At 42.3% G+C, this 21,163-nt stretch overlaps 1 protein-coding gene across 1 annotated transcript; it reads right to left on the bottom strand.

Moving 5' to 3' along the window:
* Nucleotides 1–1,667: 1,667 nt before the first annotated feature.
* GOLGA2 (golgin A2) lies at nucleotides 1,668–21,094 on the bottom strand. Its single transcript, XM_085312038.1, has 28 exons — nucleotides 21,089–21,094; nucleotides 20,407–20,529; nucleotides 19,936–20,016; nucleotides 16,649–16,783; nucleotides 16,005–16,048; nucleotides 15,786–15,849; nucleotides 15,268–15,327; nucleotides 14,746–14,826; nucleotides 12,871–12,909; nucleotides 12,297–12,359; nucleotides 11,947–12,040; nucleotides 11,167–11,273; nucleotides 10,485–10,543; nucleotides 9,802–9,943; nucleotides 8,638–8,727; nucleotides 8,340–8,447; nucleotides 8,152–8,239; nucleotides 7,295–7,638; nucleotides 6,374–6,487; nucleotides 5,730–5,954; nucleotides 5,428–5,527; nucleotides 5,252–5,340; nucleotides 4,518–4,671; nucleotides 4,318–4,385; nucleotides 3,765–3,867; nucleotides 3,401–3,507; nucleotides 2,854–3,022; nucleotides 1,668–2,757 (listed from the first exon to the last, which is right to left on the bottom strand). Exons 1-28 carry the CDS (start codon nucleotides 21,092–21,094, stop codon nucleotides 2,510–2,512), a joined length of 3,105 nt encoding a protein of 1,034 aa, XP_085168164.1. The 3' UTR covers nucleotides 1,668–2,509.
* Between the last annotated feature and the right edge of the window lie 69 nt (nucleotides 21,095–21,163).

Below are 21,163 nucleotides of genomic sequence, written 5' to 3' on the forward strand. Positions count from 1 at the left end.
ATTAAAATCCACAAATCATTATATAGATGTGTGGTACTGGGCTTATATGGAATGAGAGTGTACCAGTAAGGGTACAAAGGCAGGACTTTGCCTCTGCAGAGAGGGGCCACCCCTGCCCTTAGGTTAGCCTACTATATTGTTGTAAATAAAAATTAAGAGCGCTCATCACTTTTGGGGAGGCTCTTAGTAGTTTACAAAATAGCCCCAATGGACTCCAATAACAAGCGTAGTACCTGAATCTTAAAAAAAAAAAAAAAAAAAAAAAAAACCTTCCGCTTCTCCACTTGAAAAATAAATCATCCTATAAAAGCAGTAGAAGTCTCAAATGGTTAAGCAGTAAGATGTAACAACATCCCTTCAGGAAGACTGGTCTGAGTCTGTGTACAGAACAGTGAAAAGGGGCATCAGTGCCAGAGCAGGAGTCTCTAGAGGTGGGCTAGCTTTTTATTTATGTACTTATTTTATTTCATTTTTCTGACCAAGTCTCTTAAGTGATCTGAACAGAAGAAATACATATAGTCAGTGCCCATCTGAATAAGTTTATTCAGAAAGAAAGCAGATTTGTAACAGGATTAGGTCACCTTTGCGGCAGACTGCAAAACTTCAATAGTCTTTTCTCATTCACAGTCTTGGACTAAAACACCCAATAAATATTTATTCCATTTTTAACAGTAATGCTCTGTATTAAATCACAGCCCTGCCCATTACAGTTATTTTTATGATACAGGCTATGAGCAGCTTGGGCAGGTATGAACACTGCAAAAGGCTAGTCTCTTTTCAACGAATATACAGAATATTACACAGGTATACTATGTACACAGACCCATGCAGCTAGGAGCTTGGGAGCCCACAGCGCTAGTGTTGTGCCTTGGCACATTACATGTGCCAGTAACACAGACAACACAAGGGCTATTCAAATGAGTTTGTTCAAAAAACAGCATCTTCTCCTGGTGGATTCAGGAGAACACAAGTTTTGTTTCATTTACCCTGTTTTTCAGTTGTATACAGAAATCAACATCAATCTTAAATGTTCTTATCTGCTTTTGGTGGTAGAAGAAAAGTTCCTTTTACCATGCTGACAAAAAAGGAAGCTTGACCAACTCAGCTGTAGAGGAAGGCATGAATGTTGTAATTTTTGTTGTGGCTGACAACCCCCAAATCAATACTGTGTTCCTGTGCTTGCATCTCGCGGTCTGATAGAAGTACGCACTGCTTCAGCAGTAACCTAAGTCACTAGCCTAGGCTAGTGCACTTGGATCGCRCAGCTGTGATAGTCAGATCCAGTTAAGTACCCTAGCGGTTCTCCTTCAGGGGCTGTTGCTGGGCCTGCTAACCTTACTGATAACTGCAGGTAGTTCCAGCCTGAAACCCGCACTGAGTTCAAAGATATCCACATGCAGTTCACTTTGCCATGTGCCTTGCACACCCAAGGGATGTGCTTTGCTGCTACTTCCCAACACATTTTGCTCTTTGTTAGGGTTTAGCCTGCTGCTTCAGGGCACTGCCAGGTGCTGTCTCTAGTACCGATAGCATCCCAGGTATTTAAGCATAGGACAGAGATGGTTAAATTCTACCCACTGTGTATCTAATGCACTAAGCTAGCATCTTCCTTACCAAAAGGGGAGAAATTTAAGTGATGGAGAGCCAGAACTGCACAGTCCAGAAACTCAAAACAAAGCATGTTTATTAAGTCATTTCCTTTTACTCATTTCTCCCATTTTTAATAAATAAAACTTTCAGACACGTACAAGTGAAACATTATCCTTCAAAGTGCAGTTACATTTCCACCCCACTCCCAATCATCCACGTAAAGCTTTGTCAAGTAACCAAAAGGACTCAAAAGGCAACCCTAGATCCCTTCCCCCTAGCTAATGAGAATAAATGTTTCTGTAGTGCTGCCTAGGTTGCCAGAAGCCTGTATCTTTTGGCTGTTTAAGAGTGGCAAGGCTGGTTTCAGATACAGTATACAAGGCAGGCTGCAGAGGAAGGTGGGAAGTTTTAAGATACATGGTGTGCAACAAAACCAACTGTTTAGAATCCAAAGAGTTTGTTACCAGAGCGAGTTACTCTGGAAGCCTTGGAAGGAACAAGGCAGACTGCAGTCACGACTGATGGAACGGAGTCACTGCTGTGAAGCTGGCTGCCAGCAGCAGAGTCCTGATGCGGGGTGGGGGATACAAGAAAAGCAATCAAGTAATTCTGCCAGAAATCGTGGAATCCCCTTTCCCCGAATCTGCGTCTGGCTCAGGGGACGTGCTGGCCCAGCTGCCTCCCGTAAGCACTTCCAGTCCACCTGCACTCTGAGCCCACCAAGTAACAGAAGAAAGGGGAGGGAAGGAAGATGAGGTCTGACGCTTGAGTTCCATCTGATGCAATCCCTCTTTCTTCATGTCTTTAAAGCAGATACCTGTTCTGACCATGGGCACTGGGCAGAGGTACAGGGCAAGTACAAGTCAGTTTAGGCCCTTACAGGCTCATAGAAAATTGATGAAAATAAGATTAGTGTCACTTAAACCACCATGATTTTGACCTCATCATTCTCATCAGCACGGTAGAAGAAGGGAATGCAGGGGTTTTCTAGCAGGGAGCCCAGCCTCTCCTGAGGGTTCTGGATTTCTCTGAGAAGCTGCATTATTTGCTTTGCTGTGGGGTCCTCTTGGTTTGGTTGAGTAGCTTTACTGTCAATAGGGGAGAAACTGGATTGATGAAGAACAGCCTCTTGTTCTGGTTCATCTGATAAACTCACTTCTCGTAATCCTGTAAGGAACACAGAAAAGGTAGGGAGGTAATGCTTCCTATCTATACGCAACACCAAAACCTCAGGGTTTGTAACTTGTTCTGGCTACTGCTCACCTTCTCCATCAGTAGCATTCAGTTCAATGCGCCTCTCCACTGGAAGCATACTCTCATTCTGGCTTGCTAACAGCTCTGGGTTCTGAGCAGCTGCCACATACTTGCCATACCATTCATTTCTTTCCCCAACCAGACGCATCACCAAGTCCTGCAGCTCCAGTAACTTCACCTGCACCAAGGTAAAGGAAAAATCTATGAAACACGCACATGCCTATGGCCACAGAAACTACATTTCCACATCAACTGTGCTCAGCTGTAGGCAGATCAGATCCCCTTGCAAACAGTAGCAGCCAGTTCTCCACAGAGCAGTTTCCTCTGAGCCTCTAAGGAGGTGCTCATGACACCTGGTAGGCTTGAACYCCCTAGGGTCAGGTGCCATCATCAGGTACTTAAAGTTTATTGTTCTGCCTCTATCACAAAATTAGCACCTTCAAAGTTAAACTTAGCTGAAGAACACCAAGCGAAGGTTTAGAGTCTGCAAGTCATCCCAGGCCTGCCTATTATTGTGCGCCCTACTTGGAGTACTGCTACAGAACAGGTTCCTTGCCTTCATCTCTTCCTTATCCTGAGCCAACCTGCTGATGTACTCCTCTTTCTCTTGGTGCCGCTGTTTGAGGATAGCCCTTTGACTCTGGTATAATGCAATATATTCCCCTGGAACACAAGAAGAGCATAAGGAATAAGTGTTAATGAGATTTGGATATAAGCCTTACAGTCAGCATACAAATTCTGTGGCATTAGGATGCAGGAAATCCAACCCTGGAATGAGGTCTGGCCTAAGTGGACAACATTAGGACACTTGAACKGCTTAGTTGTTGCAGGGCTCCACTCCAAGAGTTGTTGAGGATGYTCTGTTACACAAATAATGCACTGAGCAAGCTTTAGCTTGAACACACATTGCCTAAACGTACCAATGGTGTCTGTTTCCCCAGATAGCTGTATGCAGCGATGTTCTAGCTCTTCTAGACGTTCCTTCAGATCAGCTTTCTCACGCATCAAGTCTGTGAAACGGGACTGAACACAGAATCAGTATCAATCACCTGATCTACTCACATACAGGGAATACATGCCTTATAAACACCACCCTCCATTCATATTGGTCTGAGCATAAGGAACAAATTGCGCTTCCTTTTCCATTTCTCTCATATTTGGTGGTAAAAAGGAATGAAGAAGAGTGAGCTAGAGAAGGTATAAGGAAGCATCTCCCTATATCCTGGGAAGCAGAGGGGCTGATGGAACAAAGAGCCCTCTGACTTTCTGCTGGGTCAGCCCAACTCCAGTCATACTCAGACAGGTCCAAGTGATTTGATAAGCTTTCTAGGAAGCAACATATTATGGAACATACATTAGCTATTTATCCCCATGCAGTTTGTTTTTGTGTGCTGTTAGATCAGGTCTGACACGGGATTAAAGTCTAGTTAGGAAGGGCAGTAGGACTGAGAGGAGATGAGAGCCTTTGCTCACCTGTAGTTTTTCCATGGCAGTTTTCAAAGCCTCATGAACCTCCACTGGAACAGTATCCACAGTGGAATCTGCAAGGGAGATGTGTAATTTATGGTTCCTCCTTGGGCACGATGCACTCGCCCTGTTTCACAGAGGCCAGAGCCAGCTGGCCAAGATGTGCCTCCATATTCACACCGTCTGCAAACCACACCAAGCTTTACCTCCACTCAGTGTGACATTTTGTTGCTGCTCCTGCCTAAGAGCTGCTATTTGCTGCAGGAGGCTTCTGCATTGCTGTTTCTGAGCAGCTAGCTGTTGGCTCATATCTTCTCGCTCCTTCTCCACTTGGGACATGGCAGATGTCAAGAAAGCAACCTAGAAAGAATTACAGAGTCTTCACTTTAGGGTGTCTCGCGTGTGAAGCATGAGCAATTGTGCATCTCAGGACTAACTGCTAAATTTACCACATTTTATTTATGGGCAGGAAACTGAGGTACTAAGTAACTGGCCTGGAAATAAACTAGGCAGCAACTATGGCATCTCTTCTCATTTTTGAATACTATGAATCATTGCTTCTCTGCAGATTAAATCTGAGCTCCCACGATAACTGTATTATGAGTCTGCTTACAGAAAAATCTATATGTTCAACATCGTTTTCAAAATGTCTTTGAAACAACATCACAATAATTGGAGGTCTACTCTGCTAGCTGAGTAATTTTCATAATTAAATAAAGCCACTGCAGGACTTCCAGCCTGCCTTTCAAGGGTACTGCAGAAGTCTTGGTCGCTTGCTGCTATGCACAGGGGATCATTACACTTCTCTCATTACTGTGCCTCAGCTGGTAGTGATCACAGCTGGTAAACAGTTTATTCCCTGCACACGCTCTCTGCAATTCAAACTCTGCATGTTTACAACTGAAAACAAAGGCATTTGTTACTACCCATTAAAACCCACCATTTCTTCATGGCTTTCAAAGTTCTCTGGGATCACAAATGAAGATTTTTGATTTTCTTCAATCATTGCTTCACTTTCAACTCCATCTCCTGTAAAAAGAGGAAAGTGAACAAAGAAGTAATACCCCAAAGAGCCCAGCTCTACCTACTCTCTGGAGATCATCTGCAGCTACTCACCTTCTACTCGGTGCAACATCCTGCCATCCAGCTCTGCTGCTAACTGACTGATCTGGGCCTGCAGCTCTTTGTTTTCCTTAGCAACAGCTTCCAGACTTTCCTGTGGAAGAAAAGCAGCAAATCACTCAAAGTGCTCTACACCAAAACCTGGACAAACCAGACTGGAAGAATCACCAGATCTTCAAGCAGTAGCAGCAGAAAAAACAGTGCTTCTGCTCCAAACACGTATCTTTCACCTATAATTTACAGAGTACAATGTAGTTAAGCCTCCAGTCTTTCCACTTGCCCTTTATTACTATTACCTTAGTCTGCTGCAGCTCCTTCAGGTGCATTTCCACAGTCACCTTCCCCTGAACTTCCTCATGCTGTAGCCGATCCATAAGCTGTGTCTGAAGCAAGTACTGCTTGTGCAGTTCCTCTTTCTCAGCAGCTAGCTGCTGGTATGCCACAGTGTACTGTTGTAAGTGGCTGTAGTACTGGTCCCGCTGGTCCTGCAGTCCCCGAGCTTCCTGTGTTTTCAGTTCCAGCTAATACAACAAGATCAAAACATCACCAGAAGTTCAGCCCTGCTGCAGTTAATGTTGCTAGCTGGCAGAGTCTCTCTGTAACATCACCACCCAGTGCTGTTTTTTTTTCCAGCACTGGAAGTGAGGCTTGTTCCTCTCACCAGACTGCACCAATGGACACCACTTTTTTACTCATGTCAGAAAAGCTAAGCCATGTGTCATGATCCAAAAGGTCAACACTGCCCCAAAAACACCAACCAGGCAGTCAGCCACCATCTGTCCCCAGACCTCCGTAACAGACAGCAGATGATGAGGGAAGGATTCCAGCTTGATCACTAAAATACTGATTTCCACCTTTTCATCAAAGTTTGGTAAATTGCTAGCTCTGCATTGTATAAAGGAGTACATTCCTGCCCTGCCATCCCACTGCACTTCCTTACCGTCTCTTTGAGCTCCTCCAGGTTCTCTTGTAGCTGCCCAAGCTTCTTGGCCAGCTCTTTCTTTACATGTTGCTCTGACTGTAGGGCACTTGTAACCTCCATGTTTTCATTTGTCTGCAAGAATCCAAGGCCATCACGTAAGAAAACTACCCAACAACCCACATACCACCTTTTATAAAATTCCTGACTATACTGGGTGCAGACCCTTGTAGTATACTGAAGTATGAACAGCTGTACTTGGGCCATCAACTGACTGCTCAGGGCAGTAAATAAATAAATAAATAAAGTTCAGAACTCAGGAGAAGAGCAAGCAAAGAGCCTGAGTGTTGGGGCAGTGCCAAGGAAGAGGCCTGGCACATGGCAGAGCCTGTCAGCTCCCAAGCAGATGGACAGTATAGAAATTCCTAACAGAGCCATAAACGTTCAAAAACAAGAAGAGGAGCTCAGAAAGGACTGAAGAAAAACAGTGGTCAGGCCACTGGTCAGTTTGTCAGGGCCCAAGAGAGGAAGCTGTTATACTGAAAGGAAAGAAGCCAGAATAATGATTCAGCTCCAAGAAACCTAAGAATAACAGCAGCAGGAGAGAAGACTGCTAAGAGAATTTCCTCATGAGCAAATACAGGGAACAGAGAACAGGTCTCTTCCAGGGTAAAAGGCAAGAGGAGCATTTAGGAAAAGGAACAGTCTGACAAGTACGGGAGGAAAAGGGAAACTGCTCTGGACAGAGATACTGGTCCATCTACCAGAGCACCTGAGGGAGTAAGGAACTGTAGGGAACCTCCTGGCACCTCAAGATGTATCACAGAAAATAGAGTAGCCATGGCCCCAGAGGACAAGATGGATAATGCTTCTGCCAGGCTCTTACATCTGTGCTCTAACAGAAGTGCATCAATAATGGAAGTAGTGGCAAGAGAGACCTACCAGTTTGACAAATCCATTCTGCAGTTCAGCCAGCTGCTCCTTCAGCTCCCGGTTTTGGCTCAGAGCCCTACTGATTGTGGCCTTGTCACTCTGCATGCTCTCCAGGATCTGCTGTCTGTCCACAGACTCCTCACTGTAGCGCTGCACAGCCTTCTCGAGCTCCAGCAGCCGCTCCTCCTGCTCCCTGTTGAGGTGGCTCAGCTGCTCATTGTCCCGGACCTGGGCCTGGTACTGCCCATGCAGTTCCTCCTTCTCTTGCTGCAGCCGCTGGACCTCTTCCTGCAGACTCAGCTCAGCTTCTGTGGGCCCWGCCGGTGAGGAAGCCTCAATATCCGTGGGCTTAACTGTTGAGGAAATGGAATCAAAAGCAGCTCAGTCAAAGGGCTGGATCACTTGTGTAACACAGCGTTACACAACCTGTATGGCTTTATGAACCAGAATATATTGCCAGTTCCAGTATCCAGTCCTTGCTACAGAAGGAGCAGGGCATTGAGAGGAATGAAGGAGAAAAAAAAATCCCCAAACCAAGTGCAGCTTCCTGCTGCATGCTGCTAACTCCCTCACAGTCCAAGCAACAGCATACCTCTGTCTTCTCAATCTCCTGGGCCATACAGGGGGCCACAGACGCTGAGAGTGTGGTCAGATACTAGAAACAGTATAGGCAAATTAAAGAAYAGACTGCTGGTTAATTCCTTGAAATAGTTCATTTGTTGTTTGCTAGGATCAGCTGTCTTCATGATTTCAGAGCATCAGATCTACTTGTGCCTAGTGTGCAGAAGTTCATGCATAGTGTGTAGGTAACCTGCAGGTAACCTGCAGGAACTCTGCAATATGAAACCTCATTTCAGAAGCCCTACCTGATTTGCTCAACAGTTCTGTAACATTGGCTTCTAGCTCTCGAATTTGGGTCATATGCTTCTCTTTCTCCTCTGCCATTGTGTGGACCTGCACAACCACATAAGTAGTAAGTTAAAACGATGCTCACAATGCACTTCATCCTGACTGTGTTAATCAAATGCAGCTATGACACTACCTCTGATATTACCTGCTCAGAGAGCTGTTGTACCCGCTGCTGCCAAATGCTTCCCTCCTCCTTCAGTTTCTCTACATACTGATCTCTTTCTGCCTGCAGCTGGTGAAGTGACTCTGAGAGCTGTTCAAAACAAAGAAACAGAAATACAAAGAAAACTGTATCAACTAAATACACTTATCARTGACTGTTTAGGGGTTAAAGCTGAAGAAACCAGTGTTAATGCAAAGCTCAGGCTGCATCCTTCTACCACACGGGTTTCTTTACAGAAGTCAGGATTTGGATCATCAATATATTCCATACAACCTCTTACCTGAGCAATTTGAGTTTCCAGGCTTGCCCTCTCCTCTAGTGCTACCTGCAACTGTTGGTTGGCATCCAGACTTCCTGACTGATTTGAGAACTGCCCACAAAAATCAAAAAGTTATGGAAAATGTTAATATCCAATTGATTATATATATTCACTATAATACAATACTATTCAATGTTATATATAGTTATATAATTTGTAATATTTGTTATATATTGAATTAATATTTAATTTCTGTGCAACCTCTTCTCTTACAGAAACATCCATGTTGTTACCTATATAGTTCTTAAAAGTGCTCCAACTAACAGTGAAGTTGAATGAGGAAAAAAAATGTGGAGATCAAAGATCAAAAAGCTTAGATCTCAGCTCTGTAGGACAGGCTTAAGTGGGGAGCTCCTCCTTAACGTTTTTACGTTTTTTTGAATGTATAAAGAAAATATGCTTTCGTCAAATGGTATGTCTCAAACTTTGCGTAGTTCTGGAGCCAATATTATACTGACACATCAGATGGTATAAAATCTTGCAACCTTGAAGTTGTCAAATGCATCATAAACTTAAAGCCACTGTCTGAGATATGTCAGCAGACTAAGTAACAAGACTGGTTCAGTTAACACACAGTACTTTACCCAGAAGAGTAGCAACTGGCTTTATTTCAAGGGTAACCTAAGCCACTCTCTAAGAAAAAGAACATTTTTTCCCCTCTTTGGCTCACCTTAACCCTGAACTTGCTCTCTGAACCACTAAGAGCTGCTATTATCCAATTCCCCTCTCTCTGCTAGGGGTTCAAACAACACCCCTGCTTAACTGGTTTCTCAATGGGACGGCATAATAGCTGGGTAACCAAAAGGCTGGACACAGATATAAGCAGAAAAATAGGAAAAGACACCATACTTTCACACTTAGTATGTCTGCTCACCCTCATATCATATAACATTCTTTTAGTGGACCACTGTAACAATGTCTTTGAATCTACTACTCCAACTCCATGGAGTGTACACTTTCTATTCCTCATAGGCCTCACTGAAAGCCTTCTACTAAGAGAATGTCTTCATAAAATTTCGTGGCTTTCCTTGGAAAAAATAGTTAAATTTTACCCCCACTGTCAGAAACAAAGCCTTACAATGATCAGCACAATCTGCACCCACATCCTAAAAGTATTATAGTCACCTGTTGGATCATCAGTTCAGCCATTTCCAGTTTCTTATGCAAATCCTCCATATCTAGCTTCATGGCTGAGTTCTCAGAAACCATGGAGCGGAGTTTCTCTGACAGTTCTGAGTTCTGCTGCTTTAGCTCCTCACTACCTTTGCTGAAAGAAAGAAACCAACACAAACAAACAAAACATAATGGCAATGCTTTATATATTTGCCACAAGTTTGCAGATGYCCATGTCATAAATTTACGATCAGTTCTTCTTAGCAGCTATAATCATGGAAGTGATGGTTGGAAAGAACCTCTGAAGGTCATCTCATCCAACCTCCCACTTAAAACAACACTGCTAACACTGAATCTGGTCAACCACAGCTCTATATATCCAAGTCTTGAAAACTTCCAAAGATGGAGATGCTACAGTCTCCCTAGGCAACATGTTCCAATGCTGTACTACACACCTAATGACTTTTCCCCCCTCCACGAATACCCAGCCCCCCAAGTGATCACATGTGGTCAGTTCCCCTTGTTATATTTTGTGACACTACTGAGAAGAGTTTGAAACCATTATCTCTGCAACATCGCTTCAGTGGAAGGAAGACCAGTTGCGTGCTAAAAATGGGGACCAATATCATCTGTTATGAAGACTTCTTTATAAGAAGCTGGCACAACCTTTGCAGTAACACGTAGAATGGACTCACCTCTGTTTGTACAGTTCCAGTTTCAGATTGTCCCGCTCCTTCACTAACTCTTTACTATGCTGGGGRAAAAAAAATTGCTGTTAAGCTAGAATCTGGAGATGAATCAAACAAATAAAATGTTCAACAATTACCTACTTTCATCTTTAGCAGATCAGCTAATGTGGATAAGGCCAAAACTTAAGCAAAATCCTCAGGACAGGTTTGGCTGGAACCTCCTCTATAGCTGTAGTAGGCTGGCTAGTGCTGCAGCCAAGCACCCCACCAGACTTTGCACAAAGGAAAAATTTGCCAGGAATTCATCTGTTCAGTCTTTTCAAATGTAGTGCTACTAACTGACCATGAGGTTATTTTTTGCAAACTTTTGGATTAGTATCAATACTAAAGTGTCTGTTTGATGGYGACCTTCCTGGGAGGTGGTCTCAGTTAGGCTTCTGTTGTTTGGAGCTGGCAAGACTAATGAGGTGAAGTGCCAGATCTGAAGACAGCAACTGGACCATATGATTAGAGGTTACAGAAAACTGAATGAAGTCTGCCTTGATAATAGAGAATAGAGGACTTTGCTAACAGGGCTAATTTCTGCTCTTCACTAATCAGGGACTATATAGACTTCACAGCATTGCAGTGATAAGCAAACAGCAAAAAGCAGAGCTGCTTGTTAAGCATAAACAGAGTTGACTCTTACCTTCTCCGACTGTTTCTGTTGCATAGAGATGGAGGATAAGGTGCGTTCTAGCTCTGCTACCCTCTGTCGAGATGACTGCAAACGAGCAGCAAGGTCCTCAGCTTCTCCTGAACAATTCAGAGCAGAGTCAATTGAGACCAGCCTGCAAAGAGCTTTTTGGAACTGGCTGAACAGCACTTTTTACCTTGTTAACAAGCTATTAAACACTTCAGAAAATGTAGCACAGAGCTCTGCAAACCAGGAGACCTGGTTCCATTCCTGGCTCTACTGATGATACACTAGCAACATCGGGCTGTAAAGCTCTCTGTAACGACCCTCCTCACTTTTAGAGGGAGATGATGAAACTTCCTTTGCAGGCTGGTAGGCAATATGTTTATTTTGTCTAATAGAATAAATTGCTCGAATTTAGTTGTGAATTAAAAGCTCAGGTAAAATGAACATYAACATGACAGCTGTGAGGGAAGGGCAGAGGGAGGGCAGAGATAGGAGAACAAAGTTTAAAAGAAATCAGGAAAGAGTGAGAAAGGAACAGTCTGGGGTTGTCACCAGCCCAAAAAAGGGCTGACAGGACTTTAGTTATGCACAAAAGAACCTCAACTGCAATGGGATTAACATGCTCTGATTTGGGGGAAGCTATAATGACAGAAGCAGTGATGGTGCCAAATATTGCTCATTAAGGAGTCAGCAAGTGTTGTAAGCTGGCTGCCAGCAATTATCATGCCTGTGATTTGCAATCCAGTTTAACGAACAGCTTGAGTTAGAGTGTCTAGAGATGATTACCTGATTTCTGCCGTGCAGCTTGTTGAGTATGCCCAAGGGCCGTCTGCAACTCAGACTTCTCAGAAACTAGAATTCCAATAGTCTGAATATGAACCTTCAGAAAAGGAAAAGTCAGCTCAGTGCAAAATTTCTTTGCTTGGAACTACAAGACCAGTGTTGCCACTGAAGGGTAGTTCACGAAAGCTGAAGAGGTGCTGCAGTTAATTACAGAGCCTGGCTGACTGACTCTCCCAGCTTTCCTGAAAGAATGGATGCACATGGCTTTCAGGATGAAGACTGTGAGTGGTCAGCAATCCAGAAAACAATTAAGGTAGAAGAGGTGATATTATGAAATGGAGACCCTGCCTTACTTGCAACTGTTCCCGCAGTGCTGCTTGCTCTTTAGAAAATTTCTGTTCAAACTCCTTCTTTTCCTGTATAAACAAATAATGCCTATTAACACAAAAATTTAAATATTTAACTTTTTTTTTATTTTAATTCATATTAGAAAAAGCAGCAATTAATTGGCAGTAGTTCCAGCATCTAACTGATACCAGTATTTTTAAAGATCTACTTCAGTCTTCATAATTTGAACTACCTCAGTAATTATCCACCCTAATAGAGCAATGAGAGGTTCCTTATGCTAGCATAAACGTGGCAATGTCTGGAATGCAAACTACCAGGGAGGACTTAAACTATAACCTACTGCATCTACCCAGGCCCTCCAATCCTCATTCATTTAAGAACTAGCTTTTGTCAAAGTAAGAAAGCTACCTGCCAGGCCTATCTTAGGAAGCCAAGATATTCAACCCTATGCTACAAATGGAACAGAATCTAGCATAAGACACGATCACATATGCTTGTGTCACAGCCCTCTATGCCTTCTACTCTATGGAGAAGTAAATATGTATTATGGTATCTATCCAAAAATGGAACACATTTTACCTTCTCCAGCTGATTCATTGCTTCTTGGTTCTGCTGTTTCTACAGGAGGAAAAAATGAATGTATCAGTATTAAGAGCAAATAGTCTCATACTGCTGAAATCAGTAAACATATTTGCACTTTAACCAAGCAGGACACATGCCTAATTAAGGCAAAGAGATTTTCCATTATCCTTTCTGTAGATGTTACTAAAGAGTTTATTTCAGTCATTAAAAATGATAGATTTGGGGCTCAATGCACTAATATACTTTATATGCCAGATATGTTTTTTACTGCTTAGTACTCTACCACAGTTCTAACCCAACTACTACTACTCAAACCCCTGAATGTTTACATCTGCACATCTACCATCTCTAATTAAACTTACTTCCCACACTTAAAAGTTTATTACTGCAATCCTGGCATATATTAGGATCACCAAAAATGCATTAGAGAAATCATAGGCTTTTCCTTCAGCTGAGAACCTTAGATCTTTTTCCCCACATAGTAACTGCCCTTGAAGGCATGCAGAGTTGCACTTTTGTTGGCAGGCCTCTGCAAAAGCTTGTGGGGAAAAAAGCTGAGGCCAAATGCTGAGAAAAGGGATGATTCTGTCCCAACCACTTTCAGTTTTACAGATAATGTATTTGGAGGTACACTGACCATACATAGCACATCCTTAGATATGAGGTGAAGGAGACAAAAGTGGCACCTCTCTGCACAGACTGCTACACAAACTGTCCTAAATCTGGGACAGAGTGCTGCTGATTCAGGGAGGTGGAGGGGTGCCATTTGCTGCTGTTGTCACCGTGGTAGTTTCTCAGAGCCCTGCTTTTCTCCCTTCCCAAAGAATGGGCTTTGGCCAACCTGTTTCTTTACTACTACTTYAACGTGTTTTGAAACACGACTACTGATGGAAGGGTAATGAGTCAGAGGCTTTGATCCTAGCAATGCCAGTGCAAAACAAATAACCAAGACAAGCAAAGGCAAGACCACAAATGCAACAAAGGCCCTACATAATTCCAGGTGAGAGATCACTTCATTTGCCTGTCAGAAAGCGGGCAAACAGGGGAAACCCTGGATGGGCAGTGCCCCATACGAGGTACCTCTCCAGCCTGGCTGAAAGAGGAAAATTAAGAGAACGGAACAACAAAAAAGAAAAAACAAACTAAAATAAAACAACATAACAAGTGGGCTCATGGGATACATTGGAAAATGCTGAACTTTGGAAAAGGAATAGTCTGAAGGGAGAACAAAATGAGGAAAAGCATTTCAAACCAAGCAAGGCTCTTTTCACAGTGAAACAAATCCTTTTAGCTAAATTTCTTGCAGAGTTAAAGCAACATGCTTTTAAATGGCAGCAGAAACAGCAACCCATGCAAGCTGCAGGACAAAGCAGTTCATTCATAGTGCCGGAGAAGCTGAGGATATGATCAGAAACCAGCCTCGGGCTCTCTCCTAGACCTATTGCTCCACTCTGCCAATATATTTAGAACAGCATCACCACCTGCAGAAACAGGTTTTCACAATACTGCYGGTACCAGCATTCTGTTTCCATTAAATTTCAGAACAAGATTCAGAACAAGACCAGTATAGCTGTTTTATCATGATGCTTATCATCTAGGGAAAGCATGAGATCAACAGAACACAGTTAACTGAACAAAYCCCCCAAAAACTTTGCTTCTCATTCCTTAGATGAGCTAATGCATTCAAAAGTAGCTTTAGACTTTCATCCTCTTAACAGGTTTTCCAACATAGCCCGTTTTTGTTCCTTACAGAGTGTTGTGTACGCAGCTTTCTTTGTGGCACTATAAGAGAACTGAAAACTTTGCAGACACCCAGAGAGCATGAGGAGCAGCAAAGACAATGACAAACTGGTCGGTTGGATTGTTTCTTACCAATTCCTCTATCTTTGTAATGAGCTGTTTGTTAGTTAGATTGCTGGAATCTAGGGCTACTGCCAGCTCCTGATAACGTGTCTGATGGGCACATGCAGACAGGAGGAGAAAAAGGAGGGGCAGAAGAGGAGGAGGGGAGGAAAAAGCAATAATTACACAAGACAAGAATAAATCATTATCACAGTTTGATACAATCAGATTCTACAAACAAACAAAAGACACTTTCAATGGAAGTAGCTGGGATGACAAGATACTGTATCCATTCCAACTAAGGCCTCWCTTCTACATAAAAATGAAATCAGAATTAACGACTACAGTTGCATGGAGGCCAGATTATCCCCAAACTGGAAACACCTTAAATACCTGTCTCCAACTGTTGACCACAGCCATTACAGCACAAGAACATATGTCAAATATGTATTCAATTAGGCCTAATTAACACCACTGTAAACACAGAATCCCAATAAACAATCAGCAGTAGCAAGTGAGGGGGGGGAATATCACGGACCAAGGAAAACTTACTTCCATTTCCTTAATATTTGTGGAAGAAACAGCATTTTCTCCATTCACATATGATGTAGACTAGAAGAAAACCAATCAAATAAGTCAGTTCTATTTCCCAAGGCAACAAACCACTAAGTTAGAATGAACTATCAAAACCAAAAAATCTTCTCATAGCACCTTTCACTTTCAAGTACCACACACATGCAAGGAAAACATACTTTTCTGGCTAAGGATAGATGCAGACTCCTCACTTGACAAGCTGAGGTGAATTATGCAGATATACTTTGCCACTAAATCAAGAATACATCTTCCCATGAATACAYGCTGTTCATTCATCCCACTCTGCTCTTCTTCCTACTGCTGAAATTTCACATTCCTAAAACAAGTGTTTTTGCTTCTCACTGCTTAAATATCTCATTGTTCAGTAGTACTACTGCAGACACCTCCATACTGAAGTTTYTTGAGCTGACTGCTTGAAACCCCAYGTCAGACATCGSAAGAATTAACAGGAAAAATGGAACAAAATGAGGCCATACCTGAGAAACAAGGCCATTGAGTTGTTCGGACAATTGGCGGAGACTTTCTGTTGATGACAGAGACCTRGGAACAAAGATAAACAATTATTCCTTTGGATAAAAGTCCTTTTCAGAGAACTGCCCTAGTCAGAACAGCAGAGGGAATAATACGATTTTAACTTGCTGGACATTTTGGAATCCTGTTGCAAAGCTGTTTATTAAACAAACACAGACACTCACCTATTCTCATCCAAAGCATTTTTATGATCTTCACCTTCATTAATCTGTGGAGCAAAACACAAAAATTTACAAGCCTGTAAAAAAGATGGGAGTCACATCTGTGAATGTGTCACTAAGGCAGACTCAAGCACCCTTGCACTCAAGTTCCACATCCCCTATAATTACTGTTTTCCAATTAAATACTCAAGAACAYCCAGTCAATCCTGACTTGCACGTAATTTCTTAGTGTTGAGAGCCCAGGTTCCTTGGAATGATGAAGAGCCTTAAATCTTACAGGCTTAATGTTTGCTTTTGTTGTTTATCAGTATAATCAACACTACTAGAAAACTTTCAACTGAATCTTTAAAAAGCATAAGGAAATGCAAATTGCTCCAGCTGGTGACCTTCTGTCTTATTACRGACACTTTCTGCTAATGGAATAGGAGAGAAGAGGACAGAAAATAGGAACACTGGAAGAAGCAAGGGCATGTGCTTGCTAATATTCTCTTCAYCCTCACAGATGAGTATATGGAGAGTGAAGAATGCAGTATTTTTTATAGGAAAWCTTCTCTGCTAGTCTTGTTGTATTTATGAAGACGTTCTCAGTGAAAAAAGTGGTATCACTAACTAACGTGGCAATATTCACTATGAGAATATTCACAAACCTGTGTCAGCTGCATGCTCCCAGGAGCAGGCAGAACAGAACCACAACTAGGCAGACTGTTGCTGTTAGATAGCACAGGGACATCGGCAGCAAGCTGCTCAGCATTGTGAGTGGCAACATCACTGTCAAAGTATGCCTGTCACAAAACACATCACAGGAATTACAGCCTACATGTAAGATGAATGGAAACACACATGAACATCACTTTGTGGTCTCCCTGAAAACTAGACAAAAGCGAACAATTGATCATTTAGAAACATGTGAAAATTAATCTGTATTCTTCCCAGAGCAAAGAGGTGAACATATCAAACCATGATTAACAAACATTGTGCCCTATTCTCTCAGACCCATAAGCCCTATTAGAATCAGTCTTAATTACTGATATCCCATAATCAAATGCACTTCCTTAACATGGGCAGTAACATCACCCAACTCCAAGCGTGCACGCTAGGTTTATTAGAAAGGATCTACCAAAAGCTGAAGAAGGGCAAAGTCAGATATAGTCACTGTGCTTGAAAAGCACCACCTTCAAGATGTCTCTGGGGAAAACACTGTTCATTATATGCAAATTAAGATGGAAAGAGAACAAGTTAGTGACTACTTAAAAACTGCATTAGTCACTCAAATGCTCTGCCTTACACTCAGTAAAACTTGTGGCACACTAGGAACCACAGAATTAGGAACAGGGATTTACGAACAGGCCAAATTCAGCATGGCTGGAAGCAGGTGCCCATGGCCCTGCTGGACCTAAGAATGCCATGACCAGAAGAATCTAAAWAGAGGCCCAAAAATGATTTCTGTACAATTCTCATCCTGCCTTTGTGGGAGAATCAGTAGTATCTGATGACAGCTCTACCAAACCACGGTGAAATGGGCAATTTCTCATCTGTCTTAAACAACATCAGAGATACTCATAAAGGCCCAGAGCAGTATTCTAATATTTTATGACTATTTGTTACATTTCAYCACCTAGCTTTAGTAAGTCATTGTTTTACAACACTACAAAACAAATGAGATAAGCTACTATCAACATTCAACCCCAGAAATATACTGCAGTATATATTTGCTTACTGCAATTCCCAGACAGTTTCCTCTTACATCAGTCGCTTCCTTGACAGTTCAGAGGAAACTAATATCTCTGTAGCTTCTCCCCCTCCTCCATGACTACTTGGAAGGACAGGGGAGGATCCCGGTATTCCCGATGTGCTTGCTCAGCACTTCATTTATGAATCAAACAGCAGGAGAATACAGTAACAGGACAGATTTAATGAAAGCAGTGAGCTGGAAGATTGCAGAGGGAAATAAAACGATTTTTTATATTCTTTTTAGCAGGACAGATACTTGTGCTCTCACAGAGCAACATATGTTAGGTGCTGATAAGAAGGTCAGGAACTCCCTGACTTCTTCCAGCTAATTCACCTCTTTTAGTTGAAAAATTTGCCAACGTAGAACATCAGACAGGCAGAAGGAATATCTTCCCTAATACATCTCAAAAACATTTCCTTAGTTTTTCCTGACTAGGACATTCTTTTTACTTAATGCTTCAAAGTGCAACAACCAGTAACATTTTAGCCACAAGAATTCCTTCCTTCTGCTCCCAAAATAAAAAGTTTTGAAATAACAATAAAAAACCCCAAACAACTTAATTCACTGGAGACAAAAAGAGTGAGGAGCAAAATACTTATTTGGAAATGATGAATTGTGAAGTTCTAATAAAATAGAATAAAAATTTATTAATTCTGCCTTGCCTAGCACATAGTAGGAGCCTTTGTGCAAAAAGAAATGGATCCTATTTTGTTCAGTTTTCTGTGTTTCACAACCAGAAGGCTGAAGTGGATGAKATGGGAGGGGTCTGCCTCACATTAAGACACCAATGGCAACATTAGCTCAGATGCTAATGATAGCTTTTCTGCTCTATTAGCATCAAGTGAGTTTCTGTACAGCATTTCCCTGACTCAGGATTTTTTCAAAGATAATAACTGGAAAGAGAAATCCACTCTTTCATTACAGATGGCAATTAAAGATTAGTTTTCAAGTTATTTTTAAAGCTGCACAAATAATAATCCACAAATTCCAAGATAAAAGAACATCTGTAATAGTTAATCAGATCAAAACATACTTCTCCATGCTGAGGAAGCTGAGGGGGAAAAAAGGAAAACAAAGATGAATAGAAGTAATAAGTTCTCCATTTTCAGAATAGAACTAAAATTGTAGACACAGTGAGGCCTTCATTTCAAGACTAAGTGCCATCTCAGCAGAAGCACTGAAACAGCCATCCTCACCTGCAACCATCTACTGGAGCTAAATTTMTTGCTGGAGAGAAGTGGATATGCAGGAAATACAATAAATGGTTTATTCTGTGACAACTAGACTTGAAAATGAGGGTGGGAAAGTATGCAATCAAAATGATGGTGCACCCAAGTGAAGATGGAAAGCAGAGCTTTAGTACAACAAAATTCTGAACTATAAAATTTGACTTTCCAGAGTTTCTATCATGTTTTTAGCTTTGTTTAAGTAAACTGATTATGTAAAAAAAATGGTTATTTTTTGCAAGTTTGCTCCTGAACACATTTTTATTGCTTACTGGAGTATTTCATTCCCTTTCATCTTTAAGGGCTAGGGAACATGAAGACACTGAAGGCTGTAAATGCTTGACTTGAAATATCTGACTTCCTGCCTAAATATATTTAAAACCATAGTACTTGCCAGAGTGTGCATCACCTGTGCAAGTTTCATCACTCATCATAAAATGAGTTGGCTGGAATAACTGCATAGCTTACTCGTGGCAGCTCCTTGATTAGAGATGAGCAGAAACATGCCCTTCAGAAACAAGGTACTGGGAAATAAAGCAGTGACACCCAAAACAGAAAAAATAGAGACTGAGAAAATACTGCCTTTTCCTAGTGCCAGACAGGTTTTTATGCCCCTTTGCTACAACTTGTTGGAAACACATTACATAGTAAAGGCAGTCACTCATTGTTCATTGCCTCACACAAAATTCCTGGTATTCCGCAAGGCTTGACTGTCTCAAGAAAAAATTCTTGACAAGGTTTACTTCTTTACATGTTAAGTTTGACACAAACTTGAAGGAAACACACACTCACAAACAATGGAAAGGCATGTTGAGAAATAGCTCCATGTTAATGAAAACGGCAACAAAACTCAAGCAACTGACAGCAGATGCGTCAGAACAAAGCTCCACCCGAAAATCAAAGTCAGTTTGAGCAGAATCGGAAGCATGCAGTAGGGACAGGAGGTCACCGAGAGGGACGCGGAGCACTGCCTCACCTTCCTCTTGTCCAATGAGGGTATGGCTACCCCATTGGAGCGGTTAAGGTCTGACACCAGCACCTTCAGAATGTTCTGAATCTAAAGGAGGCGAAAGAAAAGTGGAAAGAGAAATGGCTCAGAAAAGGACAGAGAGAAAATACCAATCAAAGGTAGCCACAGAAGCTGGCACCCTCCGGCTCATTAGGAGGATACATCACAAAACAACAGCTCTGGACATATCCAGGGTTGCACTGTATGCTTGTGTGATCAAACACTGCTTCGCCATAAAGCCTGACTCTAGCGTGCACCTTCCAGTGATTTTAGTCACTAACCATTGTAGTTCACTTCATAAACCGGTAATACCAGCATCTAAACCATTCATATGTTACGCTGGCAAAACCCTCCTCCAGCTGTAGGCAGGTTGTTTGGGAAACCAAAGAACAACGGGGGGGGGGGCAAATGATTTGGGAGAAAGAGTGAAATACTCACGTTCTCTGGAGACTGTCGGTCGTCATTTGTGGGAGTCTCGGGTCTACTTCCTTCTTTAGTTTTTCGTTTTTTCTTGGCTCCAGCAGTTGCTCCAGGGCTATTCTTCTGCTGATATTCCTTCAGCTGTGAAAAAAAAGGAGAATCTGAAGTCCAAATGGAACATGCCTTCTATGGGTATAATGTCAACAAACAACAAATAAAAAGATCACGGGGTAAAAAGGCAGATCAGGCATAAAGACATAGGAAAATGTCTTCGGAGTTTCTCYGAAAAGATTCAGAACAAGCTGAGAAGGCTAAAGAAAGAACCGGTGCGATGGGTTGGGGACAGGATGCTCAGAGCTGCAGATGTGCAACTTTGCTATGCAGTGAATGAAGTTTAGTCATGGGAAAGAGAGAATTTGACATCCTTTGCTGCAACAGCAAGGAGATTTTATTTTAAATTTCTTTTAAGGTTATAAACAAGAGCAAAAATCAACAACGGSGAATCTCGAACAGCGAGGGAAAAAGATCCTCCATTCTGTCAGAGTTTGAGGAGCAGAAGGACAGGCCTCCCGGAGGGACAGCGCGCTACCACGCACACTGCAACGCCCAACTGAGGGGAGAAACGCAATTTTTAGACAAATTAACGGTTTAGTTCACCAAAACGGCTTGGACTGGCCTAGGAAAAGCTAGACAGAGGTGCGTACATCGCACTCCCTGCGCCCTCCAGCACGTCGGCGGCGCGGCCGAGCCCCTCCGCGCCGGGCGGGAGCGAGCG

This window comes from Rhea americana, unplaced genomic scaffold (assembly GCF_003343005.1).
Source record: "Rhea americana isolate MKP2758 unplaced genomic scaffold, rheAme1 scaffold_357, whole genome shotgun sequence".
Lineage (NCBI taxonomy): Eukaryota > Metazoa > Chordata > Aves > Rheiformes > Rheidae > Rhea > Rhea americana.